A 25,203-nucleotide genomic window follows, 5' to 3' on the forward strand; every position below is an offset into this window, starting at 1 on the left:
ATATACGCGATAAATATTAATTCTTTTCGTTTCACGAGTACAAAACAATTGAACCGTCCATTATGTAAACCAAAAAAAAAATATATATATATATACATGTACCCTTTAAATATCACAAAGAGAAATTTTCCATCTAAACTTAAATACAGTGTTTTACATAATAATCACGATACACAATCACATGCAAACGCATACACGCAAAATCTCGTCTGTTATCGGTGCACGTTGCATTATCTTTTATTCGCTACGTTCATTCATAGCTCTTATCATGAAGGCTGATAAACGATTAATCATGTTGAATGAACGAGTCGATGGATGAATCATCTTGTGCGTGCTTTAAACCATTTTATGAGAGACTCTTTTATTGCTTGATATTACATCTATATTATTGTTCTTTTAACCAAATTTTGCGATACACTTAATAATAATTTATTAATATATTTATTTTTTATATTTATGTATTATATATATATATATATTTATTTATTTATTTACTTTGCTTATTTTAATATATCTTTAATATTAAATTCTTTCCGAGAAGACTTTTTAAAATTACTCGTGTGCCATTTGTAGAGATCGATATCAAAGAAATTTTCGTTCATAGAACTTTTTGCACGATGGTATGAGAGACGCGATCGTTAATTTGCATACAATACGGGGTGGCAGGGAAGGCGAATAGATAATCTGACAGCTATTTGATAGGCATTAACGAGCGTTTAGCGTGTAAAGACACGCTTTATAGATGATCCCGCATTTTCACGAGTGCATTTTAATGACACTCGCGAATTTGCCTTACAATGTCGAATAATGCAGCCAATAACGGCGTTACTGTTTCGTAGCGAGTAAACTCGCGCAAGTATTACGATGCGACGAGAGTATTGTGCCGAGAAAACAATATCCCTAATGTAACCGCGTAAGGCTAAGCACTCGCGCATTCACATTTAATATACGTTCAACGTATTGAATATATCGTCTCCCTTTACATCCCACAACGCGGAGAGACAAAAATGTTGAAGCCTCGAAATAATAATCGCCGTTTGCATTTCCTCGCTCGCGTATTATCGCGTTGAAGGATGAAGATATCCCTTTCCGCACGTATTCCGCGTACGATCGTGCGCGGATTACGTCGCGAACAATTAAAACACACAGCGGACCGATACACAGCTGTCGTAAACAAGTTTCAACTATGTAAATTCGAGCGGCGCGTGCATCGCGTAAAGAAAAGACCCGGGGAATCACCCGGGCTTGCGACCCAGAATACGCCGACCATAAAACGCGGGCTCGTTACACAATGCACGGAGGCTTAGAAAATAAATGGGAATCGCAATACCGACCGAACGAGGCGCGAGCTTTGGGCAGCTTATTGGAAATGTAAATGGGTCGTTTATAAGTACCTGTGTGTGTGTGTGTGTGTGCGCGCGCGCGCGCGCGCTCCTCTATTTCTATTAATAAATTTATGAAGTAGATAATTACGTTCACGTAGCGGGGGAACGGGGGATACGTTTGGAGGAAGAGCAAGATAAGTGGTAGTCACATACATCCCAAGATCTTTTGTAAAATATGTGAAGATAGATAATTATCAATATATAAATATATTATTATCATCATAATCACTATTATAATTATTTATTATAATTATTATTATATAACATAATAATTAATTTATAATTATCATAGTGTTACGATCATTATTATAAATATAATCAATATAAATATAATATTATATCACTATAATAATTATTATTATCATTTATATCATTATAATCGTTATTTTTATATCATATCATTATGCTCGTGCGTAATTTCATATATTATAGTTATATATTTTTAATAATGAAATATATAAACAAATATGAATTATATTATTTTTATCTTAATTAGGATTTATTCTTTTTTTTTCTCTCTCTCTCTTCACGCTTTTCATTTCTATGTCCGCGATCAAGATTACGATACAATAACTTGATAAGTAAATCCTCTGATATATTCTGACAAATTCCTCCCGATAATAATAGAGAAGGCATCGAGTATATTAATCCCTGTTCTCGCCCCGTTTTTTGACGTACATTCCCTCGCATCTTATACACTGAGAAAAAAAAGTTGTTAATTTGACCAAATTCTCGTCCAACTAATTACTATTTCTTTGTATATCTTTAATTGAAATATTTAACTATTTAAATCGAATATACCTCATGTTAGATTTAATTATTTAATATATGTCGCATTTGACTTAAAATATTAAGATATTTCAATTAAAGAAATAGTAATTAGTTGGACGAATTTAGTCGAGTCGTCAATTTTTTTTTTTTTTTTTTTTTTTTTTCTCGATATACACACGCTGCAACTTTGTTATACAACCCCGGACGTAGCTCGTCTAGTTTGTGATTGACGTCAGCCTGTATTTAAAGTTCTATAAAGAAAGAGTCGAGCTAGAGACCAGTTACGCGATTACTCGTGAATTTTTCTGACTTACGCCGAGGGCCGCGAGGGATCATGGATCCCATTACAGCGTCCAAGCCTCGTCACATTCCTCTTCTCCCGCATTCAACTTTGTTTATTCCCTGCCATTGCTCAGCCTTCTCTCCTCCTCCCCCCCCCTCCCCCTCCGCCCCTCTAGCCGGGATCTTTTCATACAGGCTAATGTCTCATCAGCGATCCAACCGTTGTCTCTTATTAGAATTTCACGAGAACGAGAAACCTCTTTGTGCATTTTGATTCATTGGCAAACACATGTAATATGTAATTTTAATAAATCAGTGTAATGCGATAAAAAAAAAAAAAATCATAACATTATGTTAATAAAATAAATATTCACTTTTCTCGCACTATCATATTCGCTATCGCATTTTTCTATAATTTATATTTCTTATCGTTTATTGATAACAGTTGCAAACAATATAGTAAATAATAATCAGCGAAAAAGATCATTATTCCGAAAGAACATTTTGAAAAAATAAATATATGTTTGCAATATATTTTCGCTTTAATAGAGAAGGAGGGAAGCTTCATTTAATCTAATCACAACTTAATAGTTCGAGATAGCATGGCGCTCTAGATACATTTGCGTCGCCGAGGAGACATAAGTAGACAGAGCCGGTGGTTGGTGAACTTCGTCAGTCTAGTTTATAATTGGCGTCAGGCCAGTATTTATCGTTTTATATCTCTCGTATTACGTGCGAGGCCACGTGATAATTTTGAATTTTCGGATGCGTCGCGACTCCCCCCATACAGGCACAAGTGCTGCAAGTGCACGCATCGTGCACAAAAAAAATCGTATAATCTTAATTCACTCTGCGGTGCGGAAATGTAGACATTCGTATTCACGTTAAGTGCAAGAACACAATCGATACTATATTATAATATCAATTTTAATGTTTGTTATTATATAGACTTGAAAAATAAAATTCCAGATTAAAATATGTACAATAATTTATATAACAGAGAGTCACACGCATATTTAGACTGACTTGCGAGCTTTTTATTCGCTTGTCAATAAAAATTTTACTTAACTTTAGATAATTTAATATATCAATTATAATTAATTTTTCTTATTTTACTTTTGAATTAGATAAAAAAAAAAGAGTACAAAATTAACATTTATATAATCATATTTTTACGATCTAAATAGCGTTCTAATGAGAATGCAGATCCATTAAACCCTAACCGTCTGATCACGATCCTTGAACCGCTGGCTGAAATAAGTGCAAACGCGTGTAGGCATCTAATAATAGGTGCAAGCTAATACGCGATGCTAATGCAGATCATCCGGTTATATTTTCGTGGCTTTCCTCCTTCATTTGTTGATTTCATTACGCGATATTTACTGGTCTGTCAAACAGTTTCTCTCTCTCTCTCTTTTTTTTTTCCAAACAATTGAGAAAGCAATTCTGCATAGAAACATCGACGCAAAATTGCTCGCGAATAAACACGACAATGTAAATGAATTATTTATGGAAATATATTAACTTGTTCGAATTACGTTGCAAGATTTTTGGAAATGAATTCTCTCTTGCAATTATTATATCGTATTATTATTTCTCTGAAGGATCTGTTAAAAGTATATTATTATTGCCCTATTTTTTTGTATATATTATATATATTCTTATATTATACAATTGTATATCCCATACATTATTTCTTATTAAAGAAGATTCTTCTAATGAGAAAACGTTTATGCTAAAAATGACACTCATTTCGTTTAATCCACAAGTTTCGAAAAGAGATCTCGCGAGGGTATTTCTCTCTCCGATATATTTTACGACATCCCTGAAACTTGCGGGATAATTCTCTGTCGAAAGTTGCAAATGTGAAAGGTCGCTAATTATTCACGCCGACCATTTAACCGGGTTTCGCGATTTCATTAAGCAGTACACATCTCTCCTCCTTGAACTGCTTGAGAAAATTCACAGGCTATTAACAGCCCGCGAGATTCTCCTGGGATTTTCGCTATCCGCGACCCACTATTCGCCAGGGAATCCATAATCGACTTCCCTTTCATCGAACTCTTGGATCACCGGTTGAATAATTAGTTCGACCCGAGCAGTGATAAAAACTAAGAAAGAAAGAGCAGAATCTAAAGAATAGAAGCGCCTTCTTGTAAAAAAAAAAAAAAAAAAAAAAAAAAAAAACGAGAGATGAAACGGGAATTATTTTAAAGCAAATCTTATAAAAGATGAAGGTAAAGCAAATATTATGAAACATGACATGCATAATTTTTGATGAGATGTTTTAAAAGAAATGTAAATTTATTTCTCACGTAAAAGAGATTTAAAAAATACTGGTATATAAATTATATTATTAATATACACTATTTTTTGCAAATAAATTGTTATGAAACAAGTACTTCAAGTGCCGATACTTGTGATCGATACTTTCGACAATAATTATATTGCCACTATCGAAGATAATCTCTCGCGTTTTACTACTAAAGTATCGCAAACACCTCTAGATATACATCGATCCGGGAGACACCGTCACGATTTTGGCAAGCTCCGCTGATATTTATAGATAGATACGCAAAAATATTTAGTATCTTCAAGAAGACGCGAGACGCATGTAGACGTGTAATTTTAACGCGCGTTTAAGGGGGTGTTTTGTTTAAAATTGAGTGAAAGAGAGAGCTGTGTCCCTCTATGTAAATTTTTAAAAGAGAAAGAAAGAAAAATTATAAATAATAAAATAGTAATATGTATTATATATTTACGTATCAAAATGCTTTCAGATTATGTAATCGTAATATATATGCGCATATTATAAAATTATATATTATAATTTTATATATTATAATTTTATAACTAGATAAAATAATCATAAATTTTAATTCTTCTGGGAATAGGCTTTAACAAAAATTAAATTTGCAGCTTAGAATTGCAAACATTAGTAATTTGAAGTACAATAAATAACTATCTTTCCTGAAATATTGCCCTCAAAGATAAATCGTTACCAAATCGAAGAGGCTGTAATTAAAAGAGTCATCCAGCAATTCCTGGATACCCCGTACGTACTATAATGCATATGCATAAGCATTGCTGCACCGTTCGTTGCACATGTTAGCGCGGCCTCTTAGCATGCAAATCGCAATTGCACGTGTACCAAAACGAAATCGCGGACGATGGGTTTTATTTACCTCAAAAAAATCCGAAGGATCAAAAATTTCGCCCGTGAGATTTATCAGATTAAAGAATTTATCGGAGAAATAAAAAATAAATGAATAAAAATTTTGATTAAAAAAAAAATGAAAGAGAAGGATGTTTGGCCGTGTGGAATATAGGATATTACCGACTTACATTTGGACAAAGTCTGCACAGATAAATATCTGATTCAATTTGCAATGAATCTTCCCTTATCCATTCACATTAAATATATAATAAAGAAAAAGAACTATATAATATATATATATATATATTATTTAGTTATATTTTTAACATAATATTTTTAACATATTTTTAACAACTTGATATTGTTATAAACAATCATTACAACTAAAAAATACAGAGGTTAGTGTGACAAAAATCTGCGAGAAGTATATGCGCACACCTGTAGTAAAAAACATGAAATTATCACGCGCGTTTAAATTTCAAGAATATAATAATAATAATAATAATAAAACGATGGGGGAAAACTATCACTATCTTCATATCTTATTTTAGTTTGCACGCGAAATCTATCTATTCAAAAAACGCTCTATTTCTACTATATTAATATGAACAAAGCCTTGTGGATCATGGCGAAGCTATTGACAACCAATTATGGGGAAACGCTACAGCAGACACTATCTGTCGATCTTGTAGGTTTGTGTTTCATATTTCGCGCATAAGTCATGATAAAAAAATTATAAATAAATAGAAGTGATTTTTTTTTATTTTTAGACACTTTGAAGATAAAATTATTATTTTTTTAATTATTAATAGAGAGAAAAATATAAATAAATAAATTTGTGTGAAACTGGCGTATTGTTTTGTGGAAAGTCATAAATAATTAGGAATATTGCCTTTATTTTTAATAATTTTATATTTTTTGTTAATTTAAACAAATAGTTTAGTCGTTAAATAAAAAAAAAATGTCTTAGGACAAAATAAGACGCGATGCAGCATCTCACTTTGTCTTGCGAAATTTTTTTTATTTATTTGTTTTTTGTCGAATTTTCAAAGATTTAAAGCTTTACCTTAGTTCTGGAAAAAGTTCTATCTCTTAAAAGCAAGAACATCGATTAAAATAAAATAGTCACGAGAGCAATCGCGCACAAGAATTCCATTTATTCTAAAACAGTTCTCGTATTGAACATTTATCGTAAATTCTTCTATCGAAATCTCGCGAAATAATTGCTCACAAGTTACGTAGATAAATTTTGTACGTAATAAAAAATGTGTACGTGCTACTGCGGTTAATCAATCAATCGGCGCAGGACTAATTAATGCGCAATAAAAGAAGGAGTATTCGGACAAGCGTAAAAGTGTCCGTTTGTTTCAAGACTTACGTTCAATTACGGCGAATCCATGTGGAGAACCATCGCGTGACACATGCATAAAGAGACACGTGAAAATCAGTTTTCGTCAAGAACAATGTCGTCAATATTCTCATCGTGAAATAAATGTCGATTTAATTATATAACGCAATTAATTGTAATATCAATCTATATATATGTATTTTTTTTCTTTTTTTTTCCATTTCTTTAAAAGATAGCTTATTCTCGAAATTTTTAAGACTTCTTCTGACACAGTAGCTGTTTCTCTCCCTTTCTTTTTTTTCTCTTTAGCGAAAATATCGACATTTTTATTCTCGAATAAATTTTCCGCGAATATCAGATGTATTATTAACTGCTCGCATAAATATCCAACAAGATTTTCATCGCTGATGTTTATGGATTCATCATTAATAAAAAAATAAATAATTAAATCGGATATGTTGATGCGCATTTAATTTTCACATTTGCTATTGTTATCAAGCGCGGTAGCAGAAATAAATATAAACCAGTTTATACCCGGTACTTTAAAACCGAAGCTTTTTCATCACTTGTCCTCGTCAATGAGGGTTGACAAGACCTCTAAGTTTGTATCGCCAAAAATTGAATCGAACGGAATGGAAGGAGGAACGCGAGCAAGTGACGGCGCTATCGAAACCCGAACTTTGGATCGAGACTTTTCTTGTTCTTGTTCCGCGTGCGTATGTACAAGGTGAGGCATTCAAATTCAAGCATCTAAACTTCCTTACGAATGTGCGGAAAAGTTCCTCGAAGAAAAGCGCTAGGTCAACGAAATTTTTCTATTACAATTTACAAGAAAAGTTATTCACAAACACACATACAATACAATAATATATACTATATCCAATCTAAAAAGATACAATATATTTTATTTCTTTTTATAAAAAAAACAACATAATTGCATTTTAAATATATATGTATATTTTTATATAATATATTGTATATTTATAATTTTATATATTATAATATATATTTTGTACATATATAGATATAAATTTTATATTATAATTTTCATCGCAACATTGACCAAAAATTTTTTTCGACGTTCGCGTCCCGATTTAAATGCCTCATTTTGCGTGAAAAGAAGAATATTAAAGAGAGAAATGGTTGTCGGTTTTAATATGTATGAAAAAATCATGAAATTGAAAACTCACCTCCTTGCAATAGCGGCTCGCCCAATTCGACGTAGAAGAGAGCATCCTTCTCGTAAGAATCCTCCTCGATGATTTCTAGATTGATCATTTTCCTGAAACAATCAGAGGATGCTCTGAAACAATCGCGGTAAGGAGTACGTAGTCCTGTTTTTATAGCGCGTCGTTTCCTGTTAAATACTTAATATCAAATTCTCTCTACAGCGGCGAAAAATTAAGCTCATCGAAATTATTACCGCTTTCAGTCCTCTCTTTGTGGGATAATCGATTCATTAGAGACGAAAGTGTCAAGCGGTTAAACGCGAACTGCCTTGTCTATTTTAAACTACACGAACAGCATCGGGGAGAAACAGAGAGAGAGAGAGAGAGGGAGAGAGAGTGAATGAAATCAATTTATTACTTTGAATAATTAAATGTCGAATTACTGTGCGCAACTTGCGGACACATATTAACGTCAGAAGGGATAATTGAGGGCTTCTTCTGGAAAGTGTGCTATTTTCTACAATATTGCCAGTGTATTCCCGACAGGATAGTCATTAATTTCCATGAAAAGCGGAAACTCAAAACATCTTTCGATACTCTCTGGACAGATTCGATCAGAATTCGCCTTAAAATTAAGAATAAATAATATGGAAGTTCGATCGATTGCTATATTATTTTTGATATATTTATACCATTTAAACGTAATATTATTTCTAATATTAGCAGTAATGTGTTAATTTTATTTTCTTAATTATAATCTAAATTATAATTTTGATACTTTTATGCAGAATATAACTAGGCGAGTTGATGTATATATTTTTTAAGAATCGTATAGTGTTTTATTTAAATAAATGCAAGTAATTGTTTTTAGAACAAAACTGTACTGGCTACAGAATATTTTCTTTGAAATCTTACAATATTTAACGCAAATTATTTGTTCAAGAACTGTGCATTTCGAAATGAGGAACACATTCAATATAAATATTTGAATTGCGTATTTAAATTAAATCCTTCGCTCTCCCGTTTCAATTCCCTTCATCCCCTCTTTATATTTAATGTTTAATGATCCAGCAGAAAAGCTCATTTTGTCGATTAAAATATTATTTTATATATTAGTATTTCTTTTGTATTTTTTTTTATATCTTGATTATATTCCTTTTATGCAAAGGACTTTTTTTATATTATTGTTTGAAAGACTTTCGAGTTGACACTCGATACATGTGCGATGCAACTACGTTTTTTATATTTATAATGTGCGATTCTATTATTTACATTACAGAGATCCAGGGATGTTTTCGCTGGGGGAAAAAAAAAAAAAGATGGAAACGAGCGGCTGCTGTCATTTTCTTTTTTCTTTTCACTTTTATGCGAAACGTTTTCTATCATCGCTTACAACACAAAAAGCTCTCTTTTATGTTCTCTCGCCCGCAAACAGTATGCCGTTCTTTATGAAAGAGATCTGTTAGTGGCAATAGATTAATAGAGCTTCCGAAAAGCCTTTAAAACGTTTGTCGTGCGCTTCAACTTTTCACAACTTGGATCTCACAAAAGTTTAAAAGCTCAAAAGCTTTCCGTGTCCGCCTCCGGCTAGTTATACTAGTAATATATATATATATATATATATATATATATATATTTATCTAAATACGAAGAATAAACGATAAAAATTTCAAAGTTCTTTTTAGGGATTAGGTTTCGAGGATTCATATTGATAAGAAAGTCTCAAATTGATCTTATAATTAAATAGAATTTTAACTTATCGTTTATTTAACGCCCGATAAAAGAAAAAGTTTTATATTATCGCCGTAATTACTACAGAACCGCAAGAACGCAATGGCAAATTTATAATGATCGTAACTCCGTCTTTTATGATAAAAAAGAATGTTGTAATGATCCTGCTCTTTTATACATTTTTCCAGCACGATATCTTGTCGATTCTATACAGTAGCTTAATTTTTCGATATTTTGTATAATAAAGATTCTCCGCAAACGAAAGAGGATATTGTTCGCATCTAACAATAAATAGAATCTATACGGAAACGTCATTTTTTTTTTTTTATCGCGAATATTCTTGATGCGTTTAAGTCTCTCTGGATCGTCATATTATGCGTCAGGGAGATAAAATCTCTCGTTTTAATTATCTCGTAACGCTGAAGCGTTACATCGGGCTGCGACATATTATTGGACTTGTATTATTAGAGCCGTCTGTTCTCGGAAGAAACAACCATTTGTTTCTTTCTACCTGGAATATCTATTACGAGGTATAAGAAGCTTGCAGCGGCAACACGTGCGAAACAACTTGAAAATGTCAAACATATATCGTAGGCCACACATCGATAGGTGACGTGTTACGTATAGGGTGACCGGTGATAAAATGTGAAAAGGAAATACGCGCTCGGGATAGATCGTCACGTTGACGTTTAAACTTTGCATCGAGATTCCTCGAGTTTTATTTATTCCGCAACGGCATCCGCGTATTCGTACCTATTAGCGTGTTCTATCTTCTATATTTTAAACCCATTCAATAAAAAAATTTTATTTTGTTTAAATAAAGAAAAGAAATACACGAGGAAATAAAAGATTGTTTTTGAGACGAGAAAATAGAAGTCTTTCAAGAGTTTCGAGATCATTCTTATTGGAAAGTAACAAGAAAAAAAACATAATTAGTTCTCGAAAAGAACCGTAAAGGATACCTCGAGTTCCTTGGATTTCCCGAAAATTTTTATGAGAAAAATTCCTTCAAGAATTCCATACATGACAGAATTCGAGCCGAGAGATCAGTTGCGTAATACGTGTCGAGCTTTCATAATATGCAGTTGTACAGTAATACGAAACCGTGTAAGTGCAGCGAAACGAAAGCTCGTTAAGGCGAAGAACTTCATTTAGCGGCGCTATAATTAAATCGGTTAATGCTTGTTATCTTGACGGCGAAGCAGCGTTTCAAGCAAGATTTAATTCGCGTTCATTCATATCGTGCAGCTGTATCCCTTTGCGAGCAATTACGATGCCGCTATTCTTCGATGGGAATTTCGAAAATCTTGGAGGTGCAAATCAGAATCGCGTACGTTTACGTATCTTTTGGTTTACTAAAAAATTTTGATGTTTAAAAATTTTCAATATTTAGCAACAAATTCTGCGAATATCTCTCTCGTAGTCGAATATCAACGACGCGATCCCGGGAGGCTGTCTCGGGAATGTAAAATCGCCTCGTTACAACCGACATAAATGAAGCACGTCGATTACTCTTGCCGGGAAAAATGGCGGCCGCAAATTTATTAATCCGCGAATCCCGAAGCGACGAGCCGAGTTTGCACTTAATTGCGAGTTATCCGGCTACAAATGACGACGGAAAGCCGCGTAATGCGTTTTAATGGACGGAGATATCGTCTAACGCGATTAACCGACCCTTTGTGCTGACGAAGGTCTTAGGGTGTTAAGGTAAATTGTATTACGTCACGCGCGCGGCTCGGTTGCGTCTCGCTCAAATGAGTTCATTCGGTTTAACGAACTTTTGCCTTAAAAAAAGGGGGGGGGGAAATACTCAAATTACATCGACAAACTTTTTAATTTCCAAAGTTTCTAAAGTATCTTCTAAAGATGCCGAAGAATTCGTCAGAAAAATTCTGAAAAAAATTTCGACTAGATCTGTAAAGGCTGTTCAAATAATCGAACACATTGTGTAACGTTCGGGCAATCAACATTGTATTGTACTTTCCTATATTCAATATTCCGATCTCTATATATGATTTTTATTTGTAGATTTTTATTCTTATATTTCTGTTTAATTACCATTTTTATCACATACCTCTATTATCCCAGTTTATTTGCTATTTAGTGTAAATATTAATAACATTTGTTACATTCCGCGTTTCTCTAACAAAAAAAAAAAAAGGAAATTTATTACTTTGTTTTAATATTCCCGGAAAAGTGGATTTTCCCGGGGACAACTAATTTCTCTTCCACTCTATTCTACTTCGCTTGCTCTCTTATCCGTCTTCATATGTACATTAGCGAGCCCCGACGTGACGCTTCCGGGATGAATCTGATTACTCGCCGAATGAATTTCAGAATTACACCCGATGCAGGGCGTAATAGGCGAAACCCGAAATAGCAATTGAGAATTTTGAGCTATCCGGAAGTCGTTCGAGTGTCATTAATATCTGTAATACTATTTTGACAATGAGAAATGAACTTAGAGATCTGAATATAATGTTACTGATATCTATAGATAAATAAATAATTAATAATTAAAATTAAATCAAATACTGAAATGCTATATAATTACTAATTAAAAATAATACAATTAATGAATAATAATAATAATAATATATATATATATATATATATACGATATTAAACATGTAGAATTAATATATTGTGCGTACTTTGATGATATAATTAATATTATATTACTAATATAAGTAAAAATATAAAATATTTTGAGAGAGACAGATAATATGAATAAGACAAAAATGATTAATAAAATCATTTTGAAATGCACACAATATAAATCTAATAAAAAGTTTTTATCGTTTGTTGAAATATCTTGTATATGCAGAAGGATTTAAAAATATCAAAATATTATATGATAATATTATTAATAATTATACATTATCTTAACAAATGCATACATAATTGCATAACATTAAAATAAATAATAAATCGATTACAAACGTATTAATAAATGTATAATATCGACTTATTATTTACATATTTTAATTATATATATTAGTATATTATAATAAATATATTAATATACAATAATATCATATGTAACCAGAAAAATATATAACGTAATAAATACAATCGGAAGCATCTAGCCCTTTAATTGTCGAACATCTCGTATATGTGGAGAATAGCGGGATAAAATTCAATTTCTTTACTTCTATCCCAGATAACTCATTTGTCATCCTAAAAACATCTCCCGCACGAGTGCATCCTAGTGAAAGAACATACATTTCGGAGCCACCGTCCACCATATACGGAATAAAGCCATGCTCCACTTGAATCGTTCTTGCGTGAGACGCGAATTGAAACGCTCACGCGAGCGGAAGAGTGACAGAAAGGGTCCTCACTCTCAGAAGAGAGATTAAAATAAAGCAACGGATTTAGTACAAATCGCAGCGTCCAAAACACAAACATCTATCGGACGAGAAAGAGAGAGAGATCGTTTTTAATTTTTTAATAACATTTATTTTTCATATATGATAAGAAAATTTAATATTTAATAATATGTAATTTAAATTTGTTCTTAATTTATATTATTTTGATATTAATTTATATATTTAAAAAAAAATTAATATATTAAGAAAGTATTATAGTATAAAACGTAATACATACAAATATTATCTATATTAATTGTATATATATGTATTTTTTTTTTCCCGGGGATTTTTAATATCGATTAAAGACCCGATGTTCGTAATATCTCTGACGTTACTCGAGAATGGAAGGCGACGTCTTTCTCCGACGACGCCGACGCCGTAGGGTCGATCGCCCTAAAGTAGTATCATAACAACCAGAACGATTTCGAAGCTGATACGCTGGAAGGCCTGTTAGCATGCAGTGGTGCAAAAAAAAAAAAAAAAAAAAAAAAAAAAAAAAAAAATGCAATTAAATATTATTAAAAAAAAATAGAACATGATATATGCGTCAACGGAAGGCACCGTTTATTCATCGACGTTTTATTAACATCCCTTGCTCATAAAAATACGATGTTTTCTTTTATTTCTTACGTATCTATTCCAATAACGAATGGCGATATTATTATTAGCGCTGTATTTTTTTTTCTTTTTTTTATTTTATTATAATTTGTCATTGATCAATAATTTAGAATTACGTCTGCACATTTAGTATTTTCGTCAAATTTCGTTTACGTCTAGCGCTTTTATCACGAAACGAACGAGAGCTCATTAAAGACTAATTTGCATGGATTTAAGTAACATCGCCGGATTAAATAACCGAACACAGCCACTTTGTATCGTTAATTAAATTAATCAACGCGCGCATCGGGACAGATCTCTCTCGGATTAAGTTTATTCCCTTTGTCACTACTTTTCCTATTGCTTGCTTTTTTTTAGGGATGCTTTCGTATTTTACAAACGTATTAAATGTATGATATATATATATATATATTTTTTTTATTATGGCGCGAAATTATTCTTTCCATTTGATCTTAAATTATCTTGAACAAGTCCCAAAGTTCGGGTCTTAAAAACGGCGTCCAGGTGGTGATAGCGCGGTGCTTTATCGAGGACAGATAAGCACTTTTCACATAATCGAGACATGGATGAGCGCCGGCGGGAAGGTCTAACTATAAATAGCGATAGAATATCCATTTAAGTTCGTACGCACGTTAAATCGATCGACCTCTACCCGCTACAATGAAGTCTTACGTTACTGCCTGATAAACAGCGATCTCTTTTCTCTTTCTCTGTCTCCCGCTCTCCCTTTCTTCTCGAAGGGAGGGAAACGCGTTTATTTATAATAACGTCTTCATCGCCCAATACCTAATCGGCAAACAACAGCAAATAAGTAGCATATGATTTAAATGCGTGTCGGAAAATAAAAAACTATTCTTAATCCGTAGAAAAATAGTAATCGCAAGAAATATACTTCACCTGGCGTTCACACGACACGTATAAACGCATATTTTTTTATACGAAATACAGAATATTATTTTGATCTTTGTTGGAAAAAAAAATATATATATATATATATATTGTAGCTTGTCTATCCAATCTTATTCGAAATTTTAGAATATACGAAATCGTAAAAAATGTAGGACAGTTTGTGTCTAATCTGGTATTCGTCTCATTTCTCATCGAATCTCGCTGATATCGAATCGTCCGATGTCGATATTCGGTTATATTTCCCTCTCGAAAATTCTCAACAGCCGGAAGATTCGCAGGAAATTGCGTGTCGCTGACTTGGAGTATTTCCGTGTGACGATTTCACGCCGTAGAAAATTTCCTTCTCACGGAAAGAAGGAAAGTGCAGCGGAAACACAAAGTATGCAAAATACATATTTAATATATATATATATATCCATAGGATGTGTCGTGACATAAGCATCAGATCAGTTTTAAGAATGGATTCTTGAAGTAAAAAATTTAAGACACAAATTTTTCCTGAGCAAAAGTGATGCGATGATAAATTTATTACATAATTACAATATAATAGAAATCTTTATATTATAAATATATATATATATAAAGATAAAAATAAATATATATGAAAAAGTGAGAATTGTGAAAATTCTATCTTATCAAATAATATTACATTAGAGAATATAACATTTGTTTATGAAATAATATTATTTTCTACTTTGTTTTTCATCGAATATTATAAAGATTTGCACAGATATGTTCAAAATTAATTTCGTCGAAGTTTTTCAACGATCGCGAAAATAATTGCGCGATTTTATCGTAAATGTATCGCACAAGTCAAGTGCCTTTCTCGCGCAAACTGCATTTAACTGCATTAAAGCCGTCTCTCGCGGTACCACACACACACACACACCGCATAATGTCCCCGTTACATCATGTCCATCGATATGCCCGCAAAGTATAGGCCGCGTGTAAAATCGCGATATAAATCGTCTCGCGTATGTTGCACGTACGTTTAAACGCGCGCGCGCGCGCGTGTGTGTGTGTGTGTGTGTTACATAAAACGTACAGCGTATATAAACCGCAGAGATAAATAAACACATCCCGTGATTTACGGAGAAATCGCGGAGAAACTATATCTGAGGAACATAGTTTAGATTTAGATCACGCTAAATCGATGATCGTGAAAACAGATTTATCGATTTATCTTTACCGTAAATTTTCGCGAATACGAACGACGATACGAATTTATAAAGTCTAAATAAAAGTAAATTTTTGTTACTAATTTCAATTTTACAACTTGTGTTACAAATCTTTATATATTTTATACTTTTTTTTTTTTTGTAATATCGTTTTTATATTTTCTATTACGGATTTTTGACAGCGATAAAAGCGAGATATCAATTTTTAATAAACAATGTATTTTTATGGATTGTTAGATTTTTGGATCCCAAAATCTAGAAACTTATTCTCATCCTAATTAAACTTATATTTTACGTATGATATCTCGAAATTCGTTGAATGTAAATTCTTGAAGTGATATAATTGACATCTTGAAATCGATTAAAATTTAAGAAAGCAACTTTTGCTTTTCTCACAAATTGCTCGGACGATAAAATTTCTAGGCGCGTTTCTCGGAAATGTAGGTCGAATTTGCACGGGGGACGAAGTAGAAAAAATCATATCGGTCGTATACTTTGAACATCACGGATTATTTCAGGACATTTGATATAGCAGCGCTATGTTTGCTCGAATGTTGCGTATTGCCTTGGCAATCAAAGCGATCCTTCGAAACGGGCGCATACACGTTTGTATTTATCCATGTTCTGCACATAATGGCTTGACAAATATTCCTTCCCATCCCGTCTCTCCCTTCATTCATTCTCGTCTCGTCTTGTTTCACTCTCTACAGCCCGTAATTCGGCCTGTAACCCTTTTGATGTGACGTGCGATGGTGAAATATGCGGGAAAGATGCGGGAGAATCCTATTACACGATCGCGTAGGAAGAAGTATAATATCTCTTTTTTTTCATCATAAGATTTGGATTAAAAATATATATATTCAGATTTATACATATAAAATGCATTTATTTAATATTGAATCCGATCTTTACGTTCCATTACAAAATGCACGAAGCATAAATGATTGAAATTTTATTTTTATTAAATATTTAAAAAGCAAAAGCTTTTTAATATTGTTTTTAAATATAAATATATCCACCTCTTTCCTACCCGCACGCATGCCATAGATCTGAATGCTATGCAAATTTATCTAAGAATAATCTTAATACAGAAGAGATATTTCTTTTTTCTCCAATCCTTGAATATCGAACAAATTTCACGCTACGCAGGATGTGACGTGCGTCAGATGTGTATATTTTCGCGAGAGGATAATTTGTCTCGTTTCATTGATGGAACGAGGAGGTAGAAGATACGGTAACGCGATACGAGTACACGAAATGCAACGAGTACATAAATGGGCCAACGAGGGGGTGGGAAGCTCCTAGAATGCATTACGTTGCATCCTTGCACCCTTCGACGTCAGATTGCACCACCGACGCAAGCTTGCTTGCTTTAACACAATTGAAATTAAGAAAAAAAAAGTCGTCGCGCTCTCTTTTATATGGAAATGTTATACATTTTACATATTTAAAAAAAAAATAAATAAAGATAACATTTTATGTACGTGGATATTGTAAGATAAACGTATTTAAAAATACATAATATACAAAGTATTTATTATAAAAATATATTCAACAGATACATATATTTATTTTATACATAATATATATTTTATACACACTAATATATTTTGTAATATTAAAAAAAAATATATCTTTTTCTAATGCGTGTTTAAATGTAGAATGTAAAATTGAAAGGAAACATTTAATATGTATATAGTGTTGATTCTGAAATAATCCCCGGATTCGGTGAGAAGGAAATAATACGAGACTCATCTTCGTATTGTTTCCTCACGAGTTTACAATTACATTCTTCCAGAGAGATTCTAGCGCAGAATCCGGATTAATTCCAATTTAACTATTCGGACAAAGTTCGAGATGCACAAAACGTATGTATTATTATAAACAATGTATTATTAAATAATCTCTTTCGTTATGTAAAGAAATAAAGGAATTCTCTTCTTTTCGCGATTTTATTATATATTAAAATCAGCAAATCTACTCAGCTTGTTCGTATACGAACAATAAGCTGATTTCCAGTCCTTCCACAACGAAATCGCCCTCTTTTCTCGGAACTTTAAGTTTACTTTAAAAGTACCGAGAGATGTAATAAGCTTAATCTCTCCTAGCCCCTTTTTTCCTTTCCGCCGTAATTGCAACATAGTGGTATTAAGTTCTTTATAAACATATCCAGAGCAAAAAAAAAAAAAAAATTATATATATAAAATTCCGGAGTGCGTGCTTAACGCACATTCCAATAATAAACATTGAACGAAACGATACATATTATAAATAACAGAAAAAATTTATTTCAATACTATTATACAAATCGTCCAAGGGAAATTGAAAATCTATATGATAAAGATTTCTCAGTTATTTTTATGAATCCGTACATCTCAAAAAGCAACGAAGAAATTTGGCATTGTTAAAATTGGACAAGATGTAGGTTAGCTGTTGGGATAATTTTTTTTATCAAGAAAAACGAGCCCAAGTGACGGCGAACTTAACAAAATAGTAGCTAATGGAACGGAAAAGTTAAAATCACATTCGAGAGCTTCTCGGGGATGTCAAAATCCACCACGTGGCTCCCGATAATGGATGCCTTTCTGCTCCACGTGGGCGAAGCTATTATTAAGCGAAGTAAATTATTATCTTAATATAACGTAAAACAATTAGAATTACGCACGCATATATATTATGTATACTTTTCAATTCATTTATTATCCAAAAAAATGCCGGTTCTAACTTTGATCACTCTATCCTCATATATTCCACGCATGTCCGAAGTTCTTTCGAACAATGCACACATTTTATTGTGAAACCAGGACGTGTAACTCGAGGCCTTAATAGTAGCTCTCTTTTTAAATCGCCCTATTTCTTCGTGATGAAGGGATCCGTTTATATTGCTCGGGCGAAACTTTCAACAAGATCGGCAAATTTTACCGCACGTGTTGCCGACGATAATTTTATAGCGATAACTTCCTCGCGAACGGGAAACAAGGGGTAAAGACGTGTAGGAGAAATGTGTCTAATGGGGTCGTAAAAGTAAGATCGCACATCTCGCGCGATGTCCATTATCGCGTTCCCCAGTAACCTCGATACACGACACTTTTCATTCTGCGCACGTATCGAGTTAAGCGCATACGGGTATAAAGCACCGGTCAGGTGTTTTTCCCATTAACCCTCGAAACACACTAAGCTACTTTTCGTCGCGTGAAGGATATCTCGCGTTTCTGAGCCGCGCTAAATAAATCAAAATTATTTCATAAGTATAATCCTCCCTTTCTTAAGGAAGGCACGTCAAATCGACACTCGAATGTATCGAATATCATTGCCCTCTTTTTGCTCGATTAATTTTGTCATTGTGCTTATATACCTTGTGAACATTTGTCATCGTCGCGTATTTTGACACAGTTCACAGAGAGTCAGTGCGACCTTATTCATTTAAAGCAAGTTTAATATACTGTTCTTGAAGAACAAACACGATTCTCATATACTCTTCTCGAGTCTACATGAATATGTTAAACGGTTGTCACTGTAGAGATTGTGTGTTTTAACAATTCAAATGTTCGTCAGGTTATAATAGTGAATAACTTATACGTGATTTTATTCGTAAGGTAGTTATACTTTTGTACATCGGGAGAGACTTTCTTTTTTTTTTATATATAATTTTACGGTTTATTAGATAATATATATGGCGTAAAGGAAGAAATGGCGCGTATGCGCTTTATAATATTCTAGTAAATGAAAAAAATATAATTATAAAGGCGCAAAAAAACAACATTGATTTATGGAAAAAATTATGCAGTAGAATTGGACACCCTGTATAATATAATCAACTAACGTCGCTTCATTAGAAACCCTCGAGAGTTCAGCCCTTTAGAAAAAGTTCCACCCTCGACGAACACTTTTTTATATTTAGCATTTTAATTTTACTTAAACCTTCTAAATCGATAAGCTTAATTTCTCTCGCGTAAACCGTGCTCTCTTCTTCGTCAAGTTCAAATTGATATATCGTTAATTTATTGTAATCCTATTTTTAGATCAATATTCGTCGACAATCTGCGTCATCTTCGAGATTGAAATTTGCGTGATGTGATTTAAAAATTTACGAATACATTATATTAACTCTCTCTTTCTCTCTCTGTCACATTTTCATAATATAATTAATAATAATTATATATTTTATATCGAATAAATATTCCATTTTTGGATTTTATAAATGACTTTACTCTTGCAATCGTTTTAATTCAAGCACAATCAGTATTTTTTCCCAAACATTAATTAAGTCCAATTTCGAAAATTACTACAAGTAAAACTATAATAAGATATAAAGTACTATGGTAGCGGCATGATTTGCATAGAAATAAAACTTTGATTATATTTTTATTAGCATAAATTAGCGTTATCAATTAAAAGTTTTTAATTCTTAATATCCTGAATATCTCGGTGACATTGACAAGATTTCGTTAGGTTTCAGTTAAGGATTCTTAAAGTCGAATTTACATAAAAATCAAGCTCTATTAAAATTATCTCGCATGAAGACTGAGAATGAACAAGTACGCTACGACATTTGCCAATGACAGAGTACTTTTATCTCGTTTGTGGGTCACTTCGAAAGGTAACTTAACATTTCGCAAACTCTGAACATTCTTTAACTAGATCGCGCCGGAGAATGGAAAGTTTCACGAAGATTTATTCTGAAATCATACAGTAGAGAAAAGAAGAAGTCCAGAGAGTAAAAGAGTCTAAAAATGAATTTGGTACAATGTAAAACGTCAGTTCTAAGAAAAATTATTTGTCTCAAATCGTAAACAAAGTGAGAACAATAACGATCGACTTTGATTGATGAACAACGCCTGATAATATTTTTTAATTGTAATGCTACGAAAGAGGGGGATATATTTTCTTAAAGTTATTTTCGCGCTATTAGAGATACCTCCTTAAAAACATACACGGTTTACTTGAAAAATATATTTCTTCAAAATTGTACTCTTTACTTTCTGAATCGTAAGAAAGTTGAATTTAATTTTTCAAATACTTTTAAAAAATTCTCATAAAACATTTCCGACGCGATATTGTTCAATCGAGCAATAAGGGGTCGCGAACAATAGCATGAAATTGGAGGGTTGCACGTATCGGAAGCGAGTGTCACCATACAATTGTTGGGGCTGAGATTAAGAACAAAGATGGTATTTACAGAAGTGGAAAGATCTTTTACCGCTCGTGACACATATATTTCCATAGAAGTTTTAATAAATCTTTGATTAAGGAGATATATGTCAATCTATAAAATTTTCTTCTTTTTTAAATTAATCTGCTAAAAACGACGATACAAATTATGTTGAAAAATAAAAATTACGTTATAAATTAACGCGCGATTTAATAATTTTAAGATTGAAACGCACGAGATCGCACTTTGCGTGACAATCTCAATAAAACTTTCCCCAGAAATTATCCGATGACGGTTGCTTCATTTCCAAGGAGCGAGACAGCCCTCTTAGTTCTTATCTACTTCAGAAAACCTCCATTTTTATTCCAGGGACGGCGACAATCAGACGATGCTTATCAAGGTGACTGGGTAACATTACGTCTTTCGTTCGGCACGCCATATTTTCTTTTATCAAGATCCGCGACAGAAACCCTCGAAAGCGATGAATTATGATTACTCAAGAGAACGAAAACTGTTCTGTTGTGTGTCTCGCGGTACTTTCCCATTTGAGATAAAGTAGTAATATATATTATATGTATTGTATCTTCATATTTGAAAAAAGAAAGTTGAAAAACTTTTATGTATACATGTTATATTTTATTGTATAAATAAAATAATATGTATAAATAAAATAAAGTAATATGTTATATAAGAAACTAAAATATAAAGATATATATACAATATATGTAATAAATATTTCGTAAATAGAAAGTGTCTAGGAAATAACACATTCCTTTACTAAAATCTAACAAATGTGGAAATATCGTGACTCATCGAACTTACCGAAATTTTTTGCCCACTTTATTTATGTATAGGCCCAGAGTTTACTTTTAAAATAATTATAGAATCTGTCATTTTGCATCTATAAAATATAATTCATGCTACATAAATCGTAGTGTATTTATAATATTAATGAAATATTTTTCATACGCATACAATCACGATTTAATATTATCATAAATTCATGTCATTTTGCGAAACAAAGTTCTTTGAATGTAAACGGATGAAAGGCTAGCTCTCTAATTGTCTCATACCAGTCGCTAATTGCTGATAAGGTTGCGATAGGAATGCATTGTGCATATTGCATCGCCCAATATCCCCTGTCGCATAGTTAATTGCAGTAGACGAGCCATCCGTATTCGATCGAGTGTTATTATGGGAAATTTCGATAGGCGTGGCTATTTGTGGTATCGCACAAAGTGGAATTGACCAAAAATTTCATTTAAATTATCAATCATATATAAATTAAACAAGATGTCAATTAATATATGTAAATCTCTGTCGATTAATATACACACATAATTTTTAATATAATACATAACGTGATAGAATTTAATTTAATACAATAAAAAGAATTTAATCAAACTTTTATAAAATAAATCAGATCCTCTTTTTAGCATAAAAGAATAGAAGATATGACAAGAATAGATTTTTTATTTTAATTTTGATTTTTTTTAATGTCATCAAGTCATGCTCTTTTTAATTTTACATTTTTTCTTCTTCTTCTTTTTTTTTTTTTAGAGAGAGAGTGAATATTGGACAACATCCACCGATCTAATTATTCGGCGCGAGTTTCTAATTACCGATCGTGTCGCGATAACGATCGATCCTTACATAATGCTTCCATTGCGGTTGTAACACGCTCGCTACAAGCTCCTTCGGTAACCGATACCATCGTGCAACACTATATCCGATAACGCTATTTTGAGATAACAATAATAAAAGAAAGATTATATTTCCTTTTTTTTTATGCATAGATTTTTAAAAGATTTATTTAAAGAGATTGTCATGTCTGAATTTTTTCTGAACTTTAAGCACACAGTTCGATTAACTTTTATTGAAGATCAATACTAATATAAAATACCTGGTCTCATTTTTTATACTTTACTATCTTTTTTACTATTTTATTAATCTGTATATTTTTTATTATATCCTTGCTATTTTGCTATGTTTTATAGTCCTTGATATACGAAAATAGCAACTCTTATGCGGCGTCTACAATTTTAAGAGTTCGTAAACCTTAAGAAATTGACCAATCACAGTCGAGTATTCTTTTCATACTTGACTGTGATTGGTCAATTTCTTAAGACTTAGGGCTTAAAATCTCTATTGTAGACGCCGCATTAATCTTCTTTACAATCGAGAAAATTTTGTTTCAACAGTTCAAGTAGAAAGTTTCTTCTCTACTGTCCGACTATGTACGAAGTATACCTTTTAATATATGAGTTGCTAGACTCTGCAATCTTCCATAATGCATATTAATCTAAAATCGATGTAAAGATGTAAAGAACAACCTGTTTTTTAATCGACAGATTTAACGCGTGCTGTTAGCTAATATGTATTCACGAGTAAGGGAAATAATTTCGAAAATACACTCGTAAATATATTTACGAATTTTTATTCGCGATAATAAATATCTAATCATTAATAATTAGGGTCAATAATGGGGAAAAGATCAAAAAAATTTGAACAAGAGATTATCAACTAATATAAAGAAGTAAACAATATATATATATATAATTATATTTAAATAAATACAATTAAAACTACTTGAATCGAAAAATCTCCCGAATAAATTAGACGAGTTATATGATTAAAACTCCGCTAAAATATAAGCGTAAATAATTATAATGAAGTGAAGTTCAATTAATCATCAATGACTATATTTATATATATTTATATATATTTGGTGTATATATGATGGATGTTTGAGATTAAAATAAAAACCATGAAATTTACATTGTTAGTGAGATACACGATCAATTAAAATCAATTAATATATAGCGAATAGACAGCTTCTCTTATATATTTTCTCTTCGCCCTATCTGATCGATGCTACATATACAATATACGCCTATATTAATGCACCTATATATCTCCCTTCTAGCAATGAATTTCTTATCGACCTCTCTTTACGTCCTTACCACGCTCATTTAACGCGATCTTACGAGCTACTGGGTAGCTTTTGTATGTATCGAGAAGCTGTAAATTATGAAAATCACATCAACCGCCTTCTCCTCATTTTTATTTGTAACACGATTAACTGTGAAATAACACTATTCTTGAGCTTATAAATAATTTTCTTAAACAGAAATTGCAGTATCGCGGTATATTTTCTTTTGTTTCTATTTTAATTTAAGTATCGATTCAATTTATATCAATTCATCAATATCGAAATGTCAACTAGAGAATTGACATAAACACATTAGTTATATGAATCATCCTATATATATATATATATATATATATATATATTTATATTATGTAGAATATATTTTATTATAATTTATGTCTTTCATTTTTTCTTTTTCACAGACATTGTATTGATTAATTATATAAAATGTTTAGGAAGGAGGAGAAAGAGATTACTTATAAATGTACTCAATTCTTTCTTCCCTTTCTCTTGACAATTAGAATTTTGTCGATCCTGCGTTACTTTTCAAACATCTCTTCCCTTTAATAGAAGTTTGTTTTTCCCCACCGACATTGGTCATTAAAGCAAAGAGCTCGTCGCTAAAGCCCGCCATTGTATAGGTCGATGACTCCAAGGCCGAAATAGAAAAGAGAATCATAAGACGGAAAGATAAAATTTCAAATAATTAACTTTCTCTTTCTCTTCTTATCGCGATCGATTTCACTCGACTAATCTCATAATTCATCAGGGATTATCGTTATGTCACTCACTCTGTCTGATTATCCTCGAAGGTCAGGCTGCCCTCAGTGTGCACGTATTGTTAGTACTCTGCGTTGATACCACTGCTTGTACGATAAGGGATGATGACGCGGCCCCGGGCTCCGCTATAGCGTACCACCCGCAAAGGATACTGGCCCCACGCTTTCCACCAGCTCCACATCTCTCTCGGGGAAGCCGAAAATGCCGCTGTGATCGTCATCCAAGATCATCACCGTCGCCAGGCTCGGCGAGACCAACATCGCTGGCTGTGTTACATTGCTGAGTCTGAAATCAAAAAGGTAACGATATTAATTTATGAGAAATATTATACTTTAATAGAAATTGTTTTTACAAATTTTCACCGCGTAATAGCATATAATAATGAAAATTTAGTACTCTGCGTTGATACCACTGCTT

At 32.3% G+C, this 25,203-nt stretch overlaps 1 protein-coding gene across 1 annotated transcript in view; it reads right to left on the bottom strand.

Annotated features, from left to right (window-relative positions):
- Calx (sodium/calcium exchanger Calx) overlaps window positions 1–25,203 on the bottom strand; it is a 54,674-nt gene that overhangs the window by 24,861 nt on the left and 4,610 nt on the right. Inside the window, 3 exon segments of the mRNA XM_070292720.1 lie at window positions 8,134–8,225; window positions 24,798–24,943; window positions 24,945–25,071. Of these exon segments, the coding sequence (XP_070148821.1) occupies window positions 8,134–8,225; window positions 24,798–24,943; window positions 24,945–25,071 (365 nt within the window).

This window comes from Polyergus mexicanus, unplaced genomic scaffold (assembly GCF_030449975.1).
Source record: "Polyergus mexicanus isolate NDT 795.1 unplaced genomic scaffold, iyPolMexi1.0 SCAF_3, whole genome shotgun sequence".
NCBI classification, from domain to species: domain Eukaryota; kingdom Metazoa; phylum Arthropoda; class Insecta; order Hymenoptera; family Formicidae; genus Polyergus; species Polyergus mexicanus.